This window comes from Carassius carassius, chromosome 22, assembly GCF_963082965.1.
Source record: "Carassius carassius chromosome 22, fCarCar2.1, whole genome shotgun sequence".
NCBI classification, from domain to species: domain Eukaryota; kingdom Metazoa; phylum Chordata; class Actinopteri; order Cypriniformes; family Cyprinidae; genus Carassius; species Carassius carassius.
In genome coordinates, this window is record NC_081776.1 from 3,729,183 (window position 1) to 3,746,938 (window position 17,756).

The 17,756-nt window shown below is 37.9% G+C and overlaps 1 protein-coding gene across 1 annotated transcript; it reads left to right on the forward strand.

Annotated features, from left to right (window-relative positions):
• The first annotated feature begins 3,678 nt into the window (after positions 1 to 3,678).
• Positions 3,679 to 17,343, forward strand: LOC132098728 (leucine-rich repeat neuronal protein 3-like). The gene is made up of 2 exons (XM_059504872.1): positions 3,679 to 4,013; positions 13,777 to 17,343. Exon 2 carries the CDS (start codon positions 14,118 to 14,120, stop codon positions 16,236 to 16,238), a length of 2,121 nt encoding a protein of 706 aa, XP_059360855.1. The 5' UTR covers positions 3,679 to 4,013; positions 13,777 to 14,117; the 3' UTR covers positions 16,239 to 17,343.
• Positions 17,344 to 17,756: the final 413 nt, after the last annotated feature.

Genomic DNA, 17,756 nt, shown 5'->3' on the forward strand with positions numbered 1-17,756 from the left:
AGTGACAGTTCAAACTGTTGTTTCTGGCTAAAATACAAGTCCTCTATCCACAATATTGCTTTCTCCAGTGAAAAAGTTACCTTTCCTGAATCAGGAGAGAAAAAGAGAGCACAGATCAAGCAGTGCTTACAAGCAAATCAGTCCAAAATAGTTCTAAACAATGTTGATGGATTTTGATGAGAGAGTACAACAGGGGATGGACTTGGAGAATTTATCATGGATTATGGACCAGAAGTAAAGTCTTAAAGTTGGGTTTGGACGTCTTAATGATGGATTTGTTTCTTATAAACACACAGCTTTATGCTCCACATGACTAGTTTATTGTGATGTTTTTATCAGCTTTGGATATTTGGTTCTTTGGACTCTCATTCTGACTGCACCCATTTACTATAGAGGATCCATTGGTGAACAAGTGATGTAATGCTAAATTTCTCCAAATATGTTCCCATGTACATATTGGATGACCTAAGGGTGAATAAATATTCAGCTAATTTTTGTTTTTGGGTGAACTTTCTGCATCTGTCAAACATTCTTCGGCTGATAATGAAACTGACCACATGTTCAAAGTCACTACAGTGTCTGTAACAAAGCTGTAGCCCTCTCCGGACAATGATTTGGAAACATTATCTCAGTGAAATGAGCTGTTTCAGATTGGGTCAGTCCTTGGTTATAGTAAAAAATGTATTTGCTCATCCATGATGCAGTGGAATAGCTGGCTGACATCTGTAGAATGTGACTAGATGGAAGAGTAGTTTATAGTTCATTAGCCTGGCATGGGCAGTTTATGGCTGAAGAATATATATATACTGTTTTATACAGTTTAATAATATTTACAACAATGCAAGTAAAGTACATCTACGTATATTGGTCATCATGGTGGTTTCAGACATAATACGCTTATAGCTTTAAAATTACTTTTGTTAAAGCCTCTTCAGAAAACTTTATAGGTTCTATGTCTTTGTCAGAGGCTGTAAGAACTTCTTCTCTAAGCTTCTTGTAAAAATATTTATAACTCTGGAACACTAGTCAATAAACTGCACTGCCCTCTTAAGGCCTCGACTGTCAGAAAAAAGATGTGGTGAAATGCCAAAACGAAACAACTTCACAAATTCTAAATATTCTTCTTAATATTTCATAAATGGGGGCACGACTGATGCAAAACCTGGCACTTGCGGACATCTAACAAAACCCAGAATTATGCTTTTATAGTACATGTGCATTTTTCTTTGGCAGAGCAGTCTCCTGATGCCAGATGTGATTAAAAAAAGGTCCAGTGTTGGACTATTGGGAGTTTTATTATGAGTTATATCCCTGTTTTCTCAAGGTGTGTGCAGTCCTGAGGGTGAGCTGTGAAGGACCTGTGCATGGGCTGTAAAGCAAGACAGGTCCGTTTCAGGAAAGCACCTTCACAGTGAATTCATCCCTGAAAACAGGGTCACAGCAAAAAGGACGTATTCTGTACCTGAAACTAGAAACTAAAGAATTTGATTCATGGAAAGCCTATCTTCAGCTTCCTGATTATTATTATTTTTCGTCCCAAAATACTGGTTATTGGACAGTTCCCTTTATATGCTATATTTTGTGTATACTTATGGTTTCATGAATGATTTATTTGAATTTTCTTACAGTGCAATTTAAGTTGAAAAAAGCATATCCTGGTTTCAGTTAGGTTTCCACTGTAACAACATATGCCATATAGAATGACACGCAATGATTTAGTAAGTCAAGAGAGAGAAACTCTTGAAATGAACTTTTAAAAAAATAAACCAAGACTCAAGTAAATGAACTTAAAAAAAAATCCAGTGTCCAAGTGTGACAACTACAGTCGTGGCCAAAGGTTTTGAGAATTACATAAATATTCGTTTTCAAAAAGTTTGCTGCTAAACTGCTTTTAGATCTTTGTTTCAGTTGTTTCTGTGGTGTACTGAAATATAATTACAAGCACTTCATACGTTTCAAAGGCTTTTATCGACAATTACATGACATTTATGCAAAGAGTCAGTATTTGCAGTGTTGGCCCTTCTTTTTCAGGACCTCTGCAATTCGACTGGGCATGCTCTCAATCAACTTCTGGGCCAAATCTTGACTGATAGCAACCAATTCTTTCATAATCACTTCTTGGAGTTTGTCAGAATTAGTGGGTTTTTGTTCGTCCACCCGCCTCTTGAGGATTGACCACAAGTTCTCAATGGGATTAAGATCTGGGGAGTTTCCAGGCCATGGACCCAAAATTTCAACATTCTGGTCCCCGAGCCACTTAGTTATCACTTTTGCCTTATGGCACGGTGCTCCATCATGCTGGAAAATGCATTGTTCTTCACCAAACTGTTGTTGGAAGAAGTTGCTGTTGGAGGGTGTTTTGGTACCATTCTTTATTCATGGCTGTGTTTTTGGGCAGAATTGTGAGTGAGCCCACTCCCTTGGATGAGAAGCAACCCCACACATGAATGGTGTCAGGATGCTTTACTGTTGGCATGACACAGGAGTGATGGTAGCGCTCACCTTTTCTTCTCCGGACAAGCCTTTTTTCAGATGCCCCAAACAATCGGAAAGGGGCTTCATCGGAGAATATGACTTTGCCCCAGTCCTCAGCAGTCCATTTACTATACTTTCTGCAGAAGATCAATCTGTCCCTGATGTTTTTTTTGGAGAGATGTGGCTTCTTTGCTGCCCTTCTTGACACCAGGCCATCTTTCAAAAGTCTTGGCCTCACTGTGCGTGCAGATGCGCTCACACCTGCCTGCTGCCATTCCTGAGCAAGCTCTGCACTGGTGGCACTCCGATCCCGCAGCTGAATTCGTCTTTAGGAGACGATCCTGGCGCTTGCTGGACTTTTTTGGACGCCCTGAAGCCTTTTTTACAAGAATTGAACCTCTTTCCTTGAAGTTCTTGATGATTTGTTGATTTAGGTGCAATCTTAGTAGCCACAATATCCTTGCCTGTGAAGCCATTTTTATGCAACGCAGTGATGGCTGCACGCATTTCTTTGCAGGTCACCATGGTTAACAATGGAAGAACAATGATTTCAAGCATCACCCTCCTTTTAACATGTCAAGTCTGCCATTCTAACCCATTCAGCCTGACATGATCTCCAGCCTTGTGCTCGTCAACATTCTCACCTGAGTTAACAAGATGATTACTGAAATGATCTCAGCAGGTCCTTTAATGACAGCAATGAAATGCAGTGGAAAGGTTTTTTTGGGATTAAGTTAATTTTTATGGCAAAGAAGGACTATGCAATTCATCTGATCACTCTTCATAACATTCTGGAGTATATGCAAATTGCTATTATAAAAACTTAAGCAGCAACTTTTCCAATTTCCAATATTTATGTAATTCTCAAAACTTTTGGCCACGACTGTAGCCCTTGTTTGCCCTCATTCAATGCTGTAAACTTGAGGGTAAATTATTTTAGAAACTATACAAACACACTATATGATCTCTCATACTCAGTCACACTTATACACAATGTACAGAAGAAGAAAAAAAACAACAACCCCGATATACGACGTAATCAGAAATTAATACCAACATATATACACTTTCTTCTGCCTCTCCTCATTTCTCCAACTGCTCTTGTCTGACAGACGCGGTAGTTTAGCCAATCAGCTGCGAGAGTTTCTCTCCGCCCCGCCGCTATTGGTTGATCTCTGGAGACTCGGGGGCTGTTCCGATTTTAATGACCGCTGGGCAGAGAGCGGCATGTCAATGTGACAACCGAACAAGCAGCTGCAGATGCGCCTCTGAACGCGTAGGAAAAAGGAGGTTGTCAGTGCGAGGGACTCTAAAAAGCTCCCAGACGGCTCTCACCTGGTGGATATTGCCTCATTCGCACGGCGAAACCTAAACGTCAGGAGCACGAACCGCTGCTTTTTCTCCGTCTGCGTTAAAAGAAGAACACGCGCGCTTATTTTTATTTGCGTGGCGCGCGCTTCCCATTCTCTGGAGCACCTCGCTATTGATGAACGGAATACATGTCACTTTATCAACCGGGAATGACTTACGTTGAAACGGTAAGTTTGAACATTTTCCAATCCACCTCATGTCTTTGGTTCATAAATATTAATTTTAGTCGGTATTTACTGCATGAGCATCCACATTCGTCAGAATGATTCTTCCACCGCAAAACGACCGTGAAGGAGCACAAATGGAGGGAAATGGATAACAAGCACGTAGGTAGTTGAATAAATAGGCATGTCAACCTGGAGCACAGAATTCCTGTTGCTGATGTCGTGATATCTGCATTAGCAACAGCAACAGGAAATCTGTGCTCCAGCTTGGCATGCGTTTTTATTTGGACACAAGGCACGTCCTGGACGGATAGCCACAGGCAGTCTTGCATCTGGCTGTTTTCATTCTCCCTTAAATCACCCTGTTGCCGTCCGAGATGTTCTACAGCACCCCTATAGCACATGTATTTCAAATGCAAACGCCTTGGGCATCCACTGTACAGTAAGTATCGTTAAATTAATGTATATCGCTTTGAATGGAGGCATTGTGATTCTGATCCATTCGTCTGATCTGCATTCATTGCTTCAGCCTAATTTATAGGCGTTTACAGCACAACACCTCCAATGCAGATGATGACATTTATTTTTTATTTTTTACCCCAGTTGTTTAACACACAACCAGTGAGTTTGTCCTCCCACATCTCTATAGACGGAGGCGGTGAGGAATCATTGCAAACTGGCATTGCACTTTCTGAAACATAAGCCAGAGGTTGTTTAATGGATTGCAAATAGCATTTATGTGTTTTTTGGGGTAGTGCATCAAATAAAATATTACCAAATAAAATGAAGTAAAATTATGTAAAAAAAATCCACATAAATATCCATATATGACCCTCTATTAGTAAACATATACCAATTAGATCACTGGGTTTTAGGCACAAATGTCATTGGCCCTGGGAGAAAAATATGAAAGCATTTGGCTTTCCTATAGAGGACCTTAGTGGGACCACCATTCTGGGACAACCATTACCAGTTGTCCCAGACTGACGGCAGGCCACTGACTCGTTACAAAGCGAAAATGTTGAACAAAAATATTGTGCTGCTTAATGGAAGACAATATGCTCCTACCAGTTTTTTGTCCTTTAGTTTCTTTCATGCCAAACTCTCCAAACTCAGACCTGAGCAGGCAATTCTTAATCACAGATGGAATCACATGGGCCACTTGATGGCTGCACTAATTAACAGACAATAAGTAAAACCCTTGGTATTAAGGATCTCTCAGAAATGGCTTCTGTGAGCACACTGGAGTGTTTAACTGATTTTAGTACCTCTTTGTATGACGAGGTGCTGGAAAATTGATTTCTCTGATCGTTGCATCATACCAAACAGTGTGAAGCACAAAGCAATGATGGATGTGTGGTTTAAAATCCAATTTATGCAAGCCTGCATTGTCCCTGAAAGTTGAGGGTGAGCGTGATTTGACCAAGTACAATATGAACAAGGATGTTGATCCAGGAACATCATTCCAATTAACCAATCAGAATTGAGAGATAACTTTTCAGGAAATGACAGTTTTAGGCTTACAGTCAGGATTAGGTGCTTCTAAACCCTTGTTATTCAGCCGTTATTTCTCTGATTTTAGGAATAAAATATGGATAAAATTAGGTTTAGGGGTACGGATTGGGTTAAGTCTATATTTTTGGAAAATAATGTTGATCCAGGATCATCAAAAAATATTGATCCAGGACAGAGGTGGGTAGAGTACCCAAAAACTGAGTAAGAGTAAAAAAGTAGTGGATAAAAAAACCTACTCAAGTATTTAGTTACTACCGTATTTGCCGGACTATAAGTCGCACTTTTTTTCATAGTTTGGCTGGTCCTGCGACTTATAGTCAGGTGCGACTTATTTATCAAAATTAATTTGACATGAACCGAGAGAAATGAACCAAGAGAAATGAACCAAGAGAAAACATTACCATCTCCAGCCGTGAGAGGGCGCTCTATGCTGCTCAGTGCTCCTGTAGTCTACACTGAAGACATAGAGCGCCCTCTCATGGCTGTAGACGGTAATGTTTTCTCTTAGTTCTTGGTTCTAAATGAATGCGACTTATAGTCCAGTGCGACTTATGCTTTTTCCCTCATCATGACGTATTTTTGGACTGATGCGACTTATACTCAGGTGCGACTTATAGTCCGAAAAATATGGTAGTTACTTTGAATTAGGGCTGAAATGATTCCTCGAATAACTCGAGTAACTCGATTACAAAAAATGATCGAGGCAAATTCCTCTGCCTCGAAGCCTCTTTTAATTTATTTTAAATCTCACGTCAGGTTCTTTCGCAATGATTTTTTTAATGTGACACAACGCGTTTACGTCACCCACAAAGCGGAAGGAGACACAAGGAGTCAGCAGTGTTTTGATTAGAGGGCACGGGCAAACATAAAGAGAACGTCGTGGCGTGTGTCCATTTCAAGATAGAGCTGGCATACCACAACTAGGGCCCAATGATTTCCGCGATGCAGAAAACGTGGAGGGAATCGCGGAATCCAGTCATAAAAACGGAATTTACAGTTTAACGTATATTGCAAGGTATGTCAACCCGTCAAAATAAAAGTCAGCAGAATGTACATAGCCTACTACAAAAAAAACACAAAAAATCAAACATTATTTTTTTAAGGTTTAATCACACAACATTTCTTCCATGTTTTATTTTTAATAGTAAATCCCTTTGTTTACCAAAAAGTTGAAAGAATAATTGAAAAAAAAATAATTGAAAGATAAATTAAATTAATGTTTTATGTGTTTAATGTTTAATGTGCATCTCAGAAAATGCTTTATTTAAAACCCCAACTGAATGGCACTTAAATGCACTCAATTCATTTGTTAACTTTATTATCATTGTTCATCACAGTACAAGTACAGACAGAGAAACAATGGGTACTAATTAAATGTTTATTTTTGATGTATGCATTGCATTCTATGCTTTTAAAAATAAATTTAAAAAAATCTAAAAAAGGAAACTTAGTTGTTCATTTTAAGAGACCCAGGAGTCTTATTTTCTCTTGCATAATTAATACTGCACTTAAATTAAGCAAAAACACATTTTATCCGATTACTCGATTAATCGATGGAATTTTTGGTAGAATACTCGATTACTAAAATATTTGATAGCTAAAGCCCTACTTTGGATCATATAGTTTATTTTTATTTAGATATATAGATACAATTTATGTAATGTATGTGTGTGTGTGTGTGTGTATATATATATATTGTATATATATATAGTATATTAATTATGTCGTATGTATAAATAACCTCTGACACGCAGAAGAGTGAAAACTCCTCACATGACAGCTAAGTTACCGAACATCTGAACATAATGAACCAAATGCACATTGACGGATCTTCTTCCGTCTGGTTTGCAAAATGTAAACAAATGTATATTTTTGCAAGCGTAAATAATGTGGAAATATCAATATTAATTGTGTCTAGGCAAAGGCATTCCTCCTGGAACAGAGCTAATGCTGTTTTGGAGGGTATTCATTTCATACTCTGTGACATCTTATTTAATGTAAAAATTATACATTGTATTTAATGTATAATTTACACATAAAACAAACTTTGTATGTGTAAATTTGTATTTGTATTTGTATTGTAATCGAAAGTAGCCTATCTACACTTATTGAACCATAGACAGCGCACGCGGTGTTAATAAAGATCTTCATCACTTACAAACTTAGTAGATTTGCTTAAACTTAATAAATAAACTTAGCCTTTGTAGATTTGCTTTCAATTGAGTTTAGATCCAAAGCCACATATTCAACGCTCTTGATGTTCTTAAACTTTCTGTTACAACTCTGATTGAAAACCACTTCAGACGACTCAGCGCGTGAGGCAGGGAACTGAACAAATTGTTCAAACTGATTCGCAGACCAATTCACTATTTTGATCAAGCCTTTGAACAGAAATGACTCAAAAGAATGAATCATTTGCGAATGGGCATCTATCATTGCCCAGAGAAAAGTAGACGGTGTGTTTGGAATAAACTGAAGCATAACTTTATAACTTGTATTGCATTAAGATAAAGTAACGAGAATAGTGTCACCCACAATAATGAAGTAAAAGTACAGCTTTTTCCTAAAAAAATTACTTAAGTAAGAGTAAAAGTACCCATCTTTGAATATACTCCGAAAGTATTAGTTACCCAAAAAATTATTTTTTGGTTAGTAAATGTAATGAAGTAAATGTAACTCGCTACTACCCACCTCTGATCCAGGAACTTGTGGAGTGTTTCATTACCTTAAAGAAGTAGTTCACTCATTTACTCACCCTCCACTAAGTTTCTTTCTTCTATTGGACACAAACTAAGATATTTGAAATATGTTGTTATCTTTACAGTTGATAAGCACCATTGACTTCCATAGTAGGAAAAAAAATACTATGGAAGTCAATGGTGTATTTATATATATATATATATATATATATATATATATATATATATATATATATATATATATATATAATATTTTTTGTATATTTGCACTCCTAATTTCTAATACAAATAGATAAAAAAAGATCTAAGGCAGGGTAAACTAGCTTTGATGACTCCTCCCCAATCTCCATCTATTGAAAAGGTCGCCACACTCCACATTCTCTCATTGTTGCAAAAACTATTTCTGTTTCAAAATATAGACTTTAATAAGAGAATATGATAGCAGCATATGCTATCTGTGTTTTCACGAGTAAACAGAGCAGAACCATCTGAGAAGCACTGCTGTGCTCTCCATCTGTTCTTAGATTAGACTGATACCTGTAGTAGAGGTATCCGGTACGGTATAGAGCACATACTGGGAGAACTGGGATCTCGTTATGTCTAAACCGTCAAACTAAGATGTTTAAAACACAATAAACCATGCACTGTTACACCGACAGATCGACTGACATTTGCTGTTGGGAACACACTTTCAATCAATCAGGCCCAATTAGAGTGAAATGCTGTATTTGTACCCTGGGGAGATTTCATTGGTTTTCATAATTAGGTTCTTCATATACAGTGTAGTTTAGTGATGCAATTATTCTGCCCGTTGTGCATGGTATCTTTTCCTCAGGCTGGGTTATGTGTTTTAGAGCAAATAGCAATGTTACATGTCTCTGGCTTAGCAATGTGGTTGTATCAATATGAGTCAGAATTTTCTTACAGAATATTTAGAACCTTAAGGGAAAATGCTGGACTCTCGTAAAGCTAAAAGAGACTGTACAATTAAAGTTATTAAATTATAATAAAATGTATATCTGATGTAAAAATTATTACACTGGCATCTAAACATTTAGCATTTTAATTCATGTCAATGTGTTTTTAAATCCAAACTACATTTGCACCCAGAGAATCAGTTCAACACAGGCTCAATATGAGCAATGATGCCTTCCAATGAAGAGTTGCTTAGAAATTAGTCAATAATAGGATTGAGAGATAAAGAGACACTTTATTGATCCTTGATGGGTAATGTATTAATGACTTGTAAATAGTTGGCCAACTGGTTTACACATTTTTGCAAGAATGTGCATTTAAACTGTTTAACCTTCGAATAGCATGATTTTTGCTTACATTTAATTAATGTTTACAAGGCAGTACTGTACTGATATTCCTCTTTTCACTTTCTTCACCACAATTTTTAGAGAAATATAATATTAAAATAAAATAATAAAATAAATGTCATTGATGTTTACCATTCAAAATCTGACATCATTGTAATATTAGCAAACCAAATTGTGATTTGCCCTCCACCTTGCAATTATTTGTATAGTGATTTCGGATGGGAATTTTTTTTAAGATCTACTTCTTAGAGTTTAAATTCACTCTTACAGTGCAAAGACAGTGTTGCCTTGAGTGCAAGGTCTCATGCGAAGCCAAGAGAAAATAAATAATACATAAAATAATACACAAATTAGATTTTCCTAAAAGAGCAAATCAGCATCAAACAATCAGTTACAAAATACCAAAATTGTCTATGTACACTTGAATTCATTGAAGGAAACAAACAATGGCAGTGGATAAGCTGAAACATGTGGGGTCCATCGGTTTAATTTTGAACATTGATTCTGCATTAAATGTCAACTCTGTGCTGATTTTGCGAACACAGGAGCAGGTAAAAAAGGGAAACGTTCCTTGATTAGTGCACTGGAAACTTTATTATGCACACACATTGTATAGCAAAGCCTGTTTAATGGACTCTTCTCTTACCTTGAAAATAGTGTAATGGCAAATCAATGAAGTACAGGGTAGGAGGAGGAGCTGCAAAACAGACTATGCCACCCACTGAGAGATCTGTGCAAACTGGTTGGCACCTAGCTCTTAGCATCTTCTCCAGGCTTGATAGAACAGCTTACATAGAGCATGTGAAGAGACTAGGGGAGAAATAAGAGCTTAAGTGAAACACAAAGAGGAGAGAGAGCATGGGTGTAAGAGCAGGGGTGTCTTTCTGTAGACATTTGTGTGAATGAGTGAGAAAAATTATTGAGACCATTTTAGCAATATTCCCTCTGAACAATCTCTATAACACAAAGGGCTATTTCTACATAGAGCGATTCCACCTCTGCCTATTTTCTGTACAAGTGATCTGTATGACAGAAGTTTAACTGGTAACGAAAGACTACAGCTACACCTGGCATCATATATATTTCCGACACCCATGTAAGCTTGCTGGTCTGTTATATGTTACATTTATGTTCTTGGCAAATATGTTTTAAAAAAAAGTTTTGTGCTTGTAACAATTAACTTACAATTACCTGGAGATGGAGTAATGTAGTGGCTAGGTTTGAGACCTGTAAGTTATTATCCCCAGTGCAGTTTACACTGAGTTGCTACAGGTATTTCCAAACTGCAGAGTCGCTAACTTGGGGTTCAAGAGGACCTCAAACTCAGTAATCAGTCCCTAGTCCAAGATTTACAGCCTATCTCAAACAACTCAGCCCAAAGCAAACACAGGCGCCGTGCTTCCACTGTTCAGCTGGAGTTACTTCCCAGTGTCAGTAGGCCTTCTGCCCAGTGGACATTTATTCAAACATGCTCCTATATTTTACTGGCCCAATCAAGATGATGCTAGTTCTGTGATACCAGGCAAATAATGGAGGGGAACAATCCTCTGACTCCTCTTCTCTCCAATTTTGTTGACTGACTCTGCAGTACATCAGGATGGTGATTAGAAGCATCCATCTTGAAATTCCATTTTCTCTGGTATTAGTTGCATTTCTCTCTGTCTCTGAAAGCATGGCACACTATGGAAGGTATAGCCACTTAAGCTCAATGAGCCACGGTGTTGTTCCAAGTCCTTATGTTTGTACGTTCTCACCTACACTTAACTGGGTTAAGGCTAATTTACTTCATTTGTCTTTGACTGGAGTTTTTAATGGGTGCGCCATACCTTTATTGCTGTTACAGAGTCAGTGGAGGTTAATACAGGTTTAGTTGTATTAGTGTGTCTCCTCTCTTGGGAGTGTTTTTTTTTTTTTTTTGTAGATACTCTTAACAGAAACAGCTTCCAGAACATGATAATCTGCCAGCCATTACCACAAAAAAGACATTATTTACTTTAGCAGAAACTAGGGCTCTTACAGGGTTATTTCTGGAGGACATTGCATCAATTTGATAGTCTTAAAATGACAAAAAACTTCTTTGATTTCTTCTTACTTCACAATATATATGCAATAACGATGACTCTGCCACACAGCTTTAGTTCCTTTTTAATCTGTAGCTAAATGATTACATTCTGAAATCTAACAGTTGCAGATGATGCTGTTGACTAGAGGAACCTTGATTTAACACACTCATATTAGTGCCATATTATTCATGCCCCATTGAATTACGCCTTTATTGTGCATTGTTAAATGTTCCTGTTCACTATGTGGAATCACTGAACATGGAAACTGGCACTGCATCAAAAATATAACCTTGTCTAAAAGGGCAAGATGATAAAAGATGGTGATCCTGCACAACCAAAAATGGAAATAAGGGTACAAAAAACTGCATGTGGACTGCCAAAACAGTTTTCTTAAATGCATTCTAAATTCTAATATCTGGAAAAACATTGACACTATGTTGTCAACATACAAATTTGCCTAAACACTTTGAATTAGTAGTGAACCAGCACTACTAAAGAGAACATGCCGGTGCTGTAGGAGCAGTGCTCCGTTTAACACATCATGAAAATAGGCTATCTTTGTCAATCAGGAAAACTAGATGCATTTTCCAGGATTTATGGCTGACATAGTTATTTTCAAGCATCCATTTTCCAACCACCGTAAAAGTAGCCTCACACCTATGAGGTGTAATAAACACCCAAATATTTTTTTTTTTTAATTTAATTTAATTTATTTAATTATATTTAAAAAGTGTTTGTTATTAACAATTTGACATTCGTTGTCTATGGGACGAGTCAGTTTAGTTTGTAGTGTCTCTGTTTACAACACAAGTACACTTTGTTGATGGAGTGACATTAACAGATGAGATGCAGTGACCCCCCGCCAGACAGAATTCACCTGAACTGGGGAAGACCCAATATTATCATGTATTTCAAATAGATTCTGTTGCGCAAATATTATTCCTCGTAAAGATCCCTGTATTAATGCTTTTTCTTAGTGTTCTTGGATTAATGAAGAATCTTGTTGCCTTGGAAAATCACACATTTCGCCTCCTCAATTACTCAACCAAAAAAACACACTCTCACCTCCACAGAGCCTTGAGGGATGAACTCTGGGTTTCTCCGTCTGTGAAGCTTACTGAAGACTTTCTGTGGTATTCTCACTTCCTCACTAACTTCCTTAGGCTTTGAAAAGGAGGGATGATAGTGTGATGAAACGGTTTCTTTCCTTCTGTCTGTCTTGCTCGCTTGCATTCTGGCTATGGCACTTTCCATAACAACCCTGGTGATGTGGAGAGCTCTCACAGAATTGCATTTTTCAGAATTCTGCATAGCACAACAAAGTTATTTGCTTTTAACAGTGGAAAAATAACTAGGGCTGTCAAATCAGTTAATCACGATTAATCACATCCAAACTTAAAGTTTGTGTTTACAAATTATATGTATGTGTACTGTATACATTTATATGTATAAATATTCACAATATATATATATATATATATATATATATATACACACATATGATTTATATTATATATAAATATAAATATGTATTTCATACATAAATATATACTTAAATATCTGTGTGTGTATTTATACATATATATATATATATATATAAATATACAGTCCACACACACACATGTAATAATTTCCCAAATTTCATTTTGGATGTGATTAATTGCAATTGATCAATTTGACAGCCCTGAAAATAACAAATTTGTATTTAAAAATTAAGTTGAGACAGATCTAACTAGGTATTTGCAGGCCATGATATATGTTGCTTATAGCAATTTTTTTCACTAAAGTGGAGTGGAGTGAGAATGTTTTGTGTACATGCCACGAACATTTCACTACAGTGAGTTGCATCTGGGGAATCTACCCTTTTGAAAAATAAGCAGCAATAAAAATGCCTACAAGTCAAACACACTAATCTTCTAAATTTACACATTTTAGGGAACTTCAGCTTCATAATCACAAAATAATATCTAGAGGTGAAGGACACCCATATCCATATGTCAAAGGCAAAAGCATACAAGAGACTGCCAAATAAAATGTCAGCAGACATCAGAGTGCTTTAATGCGGCTTTTTTAAATTTCAGCATGCTTCTGTCTTGCCTTAGCGATGCCCTTGCATTTTTCCAGTATATGCTAACATTTTTTATCTCTTTCTTCTTATTTTCTTCAGGTACAAGTGGATTAAGCTGATGATGGCATCATCTGTAGTATTAAATGAAATGTACGACCTTGCTTCTGCCTAGCTGAAACCACCACTACCTGAGGTTTAATGGTGACCTTTTTACCTTTATCTGCCCAAACAGTAAAATTTCATACAACACCTTCAATCTGAATTACGGGAGACTTGGTGACGGGATATTGCATCTGTTGACAGCACATCAGTCAGGGCCTAGCGAAGGCCCTCTGTTGGATTCAAGTGATCACCACAAATGATTCATTATTTTTGAAGTGAAGTGCTTTTGCCACAAAATCTTTAAGGACCAACTACTTACTGGAGGGAACTGTGCCAATATGAAGGACATATCATTTGTGGATTATTTGCTAGTGGGCCTTGCAGTGACTACCTTGGTCCTTGCTGCAGAAGAGAGAGTAAATTGTCCCAAACTTTGCGTTTGTGAGATTAGACCCTGGTTTTCCCCTAGCTCTGTATATTTGGAGGCTCCCACTGTTGACTGTAATGACCTCGGACTTTTTGACCTGCCCATGAGATTGCCCTCTGATACACAAGTCATTTTACTGCAGACCAACAACATTGCTAAGATTGAGTACCCTTTGGATTACCTTCCAAACATCACTGAGATTGATCTTTCACAAAACAACCTGTCATCAATAAGTGATGTCAATATTGGCCATCTCCCTCAACTCTTATCCCTACACATGGAGGAAAACTGGATATGTGCCCTATTAGACAACAGCCTTTCTCAACTGACCAACCTTCAGGAGCTCTACCTAAATCATAACCTCATCTCCTTCATTTCTCCCGAGGCTTTTCGTGGCCTTCAGAGCTTGCTGAGACTTCACCTCAACTCAAACCGACTTCAGAGTATAAAAAGCGAATGGTTTGAGCCCTTACCAAATTTGGAAATTCTAATGATTGGGGAAAATCCTGTCCTCTCTATTCAGGATATGAACTTCAAGCCTCTGAGAAACCTTCGCAGCCTGGTTCTTACTAGAATGAACTTGTCACAGATATCAGATGATTCATTTCTGGGCCTTGACAATCTGGAGAGTATCTCATTCTATGATAATACATTCCCTAAGGTACCCCATGGTGCTCTCAAGCATCTTAAGAGCCTCAAGTTTTTGGATCTTAATAAGAACCCCATTGGCCGAATTCAAAGGGGCGACTTTGTGGACATGCTCCATCTTAAGGAGCTGGGCATTAACAGTATGCCTGAGTTGGTGTCCATTGATAGTTTTGCCCTCAACAATCTCCCAGAACTCACCAAAATCGAAGCCACCAACAACCCAAAACTTTCCTATGTACATCCAAATGCTTTCTATAGGCTGCCAAGGCTGGAAACTCTAATGTTAAATGGTAATGCTTTAAGTGCCCTCCACAGGATCACAGTGGAGTCCCTTCCAAATCTTCGGGAGGTTAGCATGCACTCTAACCCTATCCGCTGTGACTGCGTTGTACGGTGGATGAACATGAACAAGACAAACATTCGCTTCATGGAGCCTGATTCCCTGTTCTGTGTGGAACCTCCAGAGTATGAAGGTCAGCATGTGCGGCAGGTTCACTTCAGAGAGATGATGGAGATCTGTCTGCCTCTCATCTCTGCAGAAAGCTTCCCCACACAAATCAGTGTGGAAAATGGGAGATCTGTGTCTCTTCACTGCCGTGCCTTTGCTGAACCTGAGCCAGACATTTACTGGGTGACTCCGTCAGGGAGAAGGGTCAGTCCAAATGCTGTTTCTGAGAGATTCTACATGCACCCTGAAGGCACACTTGATATTTATGATATCACTAAGAGTGAAGCTGGATTGTACACATGTGTGGCACACAATCTTGTTGGGGCAGACCTGAAATCTGTATCATTGGAGGTAAATGGCTACTTCCCACAACCAGTCAATGACTCACTGAATGTCAACATTGAATCTGTACAGGCCAACTCTGTGTTAATATCCTGGAATGCCTCTCATGGTAGCCTGGCACCAAACATTAAGTGGTATACAATGCCCACTGCAAACCATCCAACTGTGGTATTCACAGCTAGGGTACCATCTGATGTGACTGCATATAATCTCACACATCTCAACCCTGCTACACAGTACAAAGTGTGTGTGGACATTCACAGCATCCATCATAAACATGACACCAAGTGTGCCAATGTCCAAACTAAAGGATTACAACCAGCCGTAAAGGACTTCAAGAGGTGGGACATGGCACTTATTGCTGCTTTTGGTGTGCTTTTCATTGCGATCTCAGTGGCTTGCTTTCTGATTTATGTCTTTATGAGGAACAACTGCATTTATGGAGAACTGAAGCGATGCCCTTCCAAAATGGCTCTGATGTCTGAGACCAGCCAGCAGTCTCCCTTTACAAGGCTCTGGATTTCTGGGAAAGGGATGCCAGCTGCTGTTGAGGTGAAAGCCACAGTCATAAATGTGTTGGACAATGCATTTTAAGCTGAACATGCAGAGGACCACAAAAACTACAAGCAAATTGACAAGGCAAGAGTGGAGAACTAACAGTTCCAACTTGCCATTTATCTTTTTGCCTTGAAACAGACATCAAATTCAAATGGAAGGGATGTCTAAAAACCTATAACTAGCTCTATAGCCCCTCATCATGAGCTGTCAGATGTGGCAAGTGACAATGGATCAATGGTAACTGGCAAGATGTAGAGACTTGCTGCTAAAATATGCAGTATTTCTGTATTTCTAGTCCATTCACTGAAAACAGATAATATTAAGACATCAGGAAGGTGTTGTTATTCATACCTGACTGTTAAATGTGTAAAGAGTAGTGGAACAGTCCTTGTGGTCCCAGGCAATACCGTCTGTGCTGTACAACCATAGGCGTGTTAGAGACCTGACTGTTTATTGAGATGGAAATCTTGTAGAATAGAAGACTACGTTGGTTATGATGTGACTTTTGATGAAATATGTTTTTCTATTTAAAAGCAGATCTGTCTTTTCATGCTTAAAATTGTTATATATTCTATCCAGAAATGTAACAGGTATCTTCTGTGCAGTAGCCAGGCAGTAAACAATTGTGAATTACTTACAGTATGAAAGATACAACTTAAGTAATGAGACCACACATTTGCTGAATAAAACACAACTGTACATCTTAAGGAATCTATATACATAAATATATATTATATTTGATTATATTACTATCAGGACTGGATGTTGAATGCAGACACTTTAAAAGCATCTCTCAGACATAAATTGCAGAAGGTTGATCATGACAGGGTAAGTGCCTACTCCTGAATCTTAGACCAGAAAAAAAAAAAACACATTGAATGTTACTTTTAATGGTTTCCTGAGAGATCCCTGGAGAACAGAGCCATGATACCAGCCTCACATGCAAATTAGTGCAAATACTATATGAGTATTTTTTAGCATAAAAATGGTTTAAAAGCATTGCGTCCTTGCTTTGAGTGTGAAAAAGCCATTTTTATATTGACTGTGCTGTCTGTTATACCCTAACCACATTAGTCAACAAGACCAATGTGCTCAAGGTAATGTAAAAACTAAATAAATGTCAGCATTATTTTTCTTCTCATGTTGGAATTGGGATGTTTACTGATCAAGGTTCTGGGGAAAAAACCTTACCATCATTAACACACATGTCTTGGAATAGGAATAGTTCATCCAGTAATGTAGTGTTCAAAACGTTGTCATGTTGTTCCAATCGCATATGTCTTTTTTCTTCTTCTGCAGAACACAGAAGCTTAGCAGATTCTCCAAGGTGCTCTTTTCTGTACAACAAAGTCAATATAAATAGACACTGTCACGTCACCATGGAACATGTGGCAGTGCAAATGCGCAATAAACTATACAAATAACAGAAAAATACCATAAATTAATTATTTGGAAAATTACAGCTCAGACATTCTGTTAAACTTCTTGTGTTTCACAAAAGTGAGTCATATGTGGCTGAAACAACCGGGTTGACAAATGACATTTTTTTTTTTC

What these genes read in the sequence shown, in the direction of transcription:
- LOC132098728 (XM_059504872.1), top strand. Translation starts at nt 14,118, where the DNA reads ATGAAGGACATATCATTTGTGGATTATTTGCTAGTGGGCCTTGCAGTG.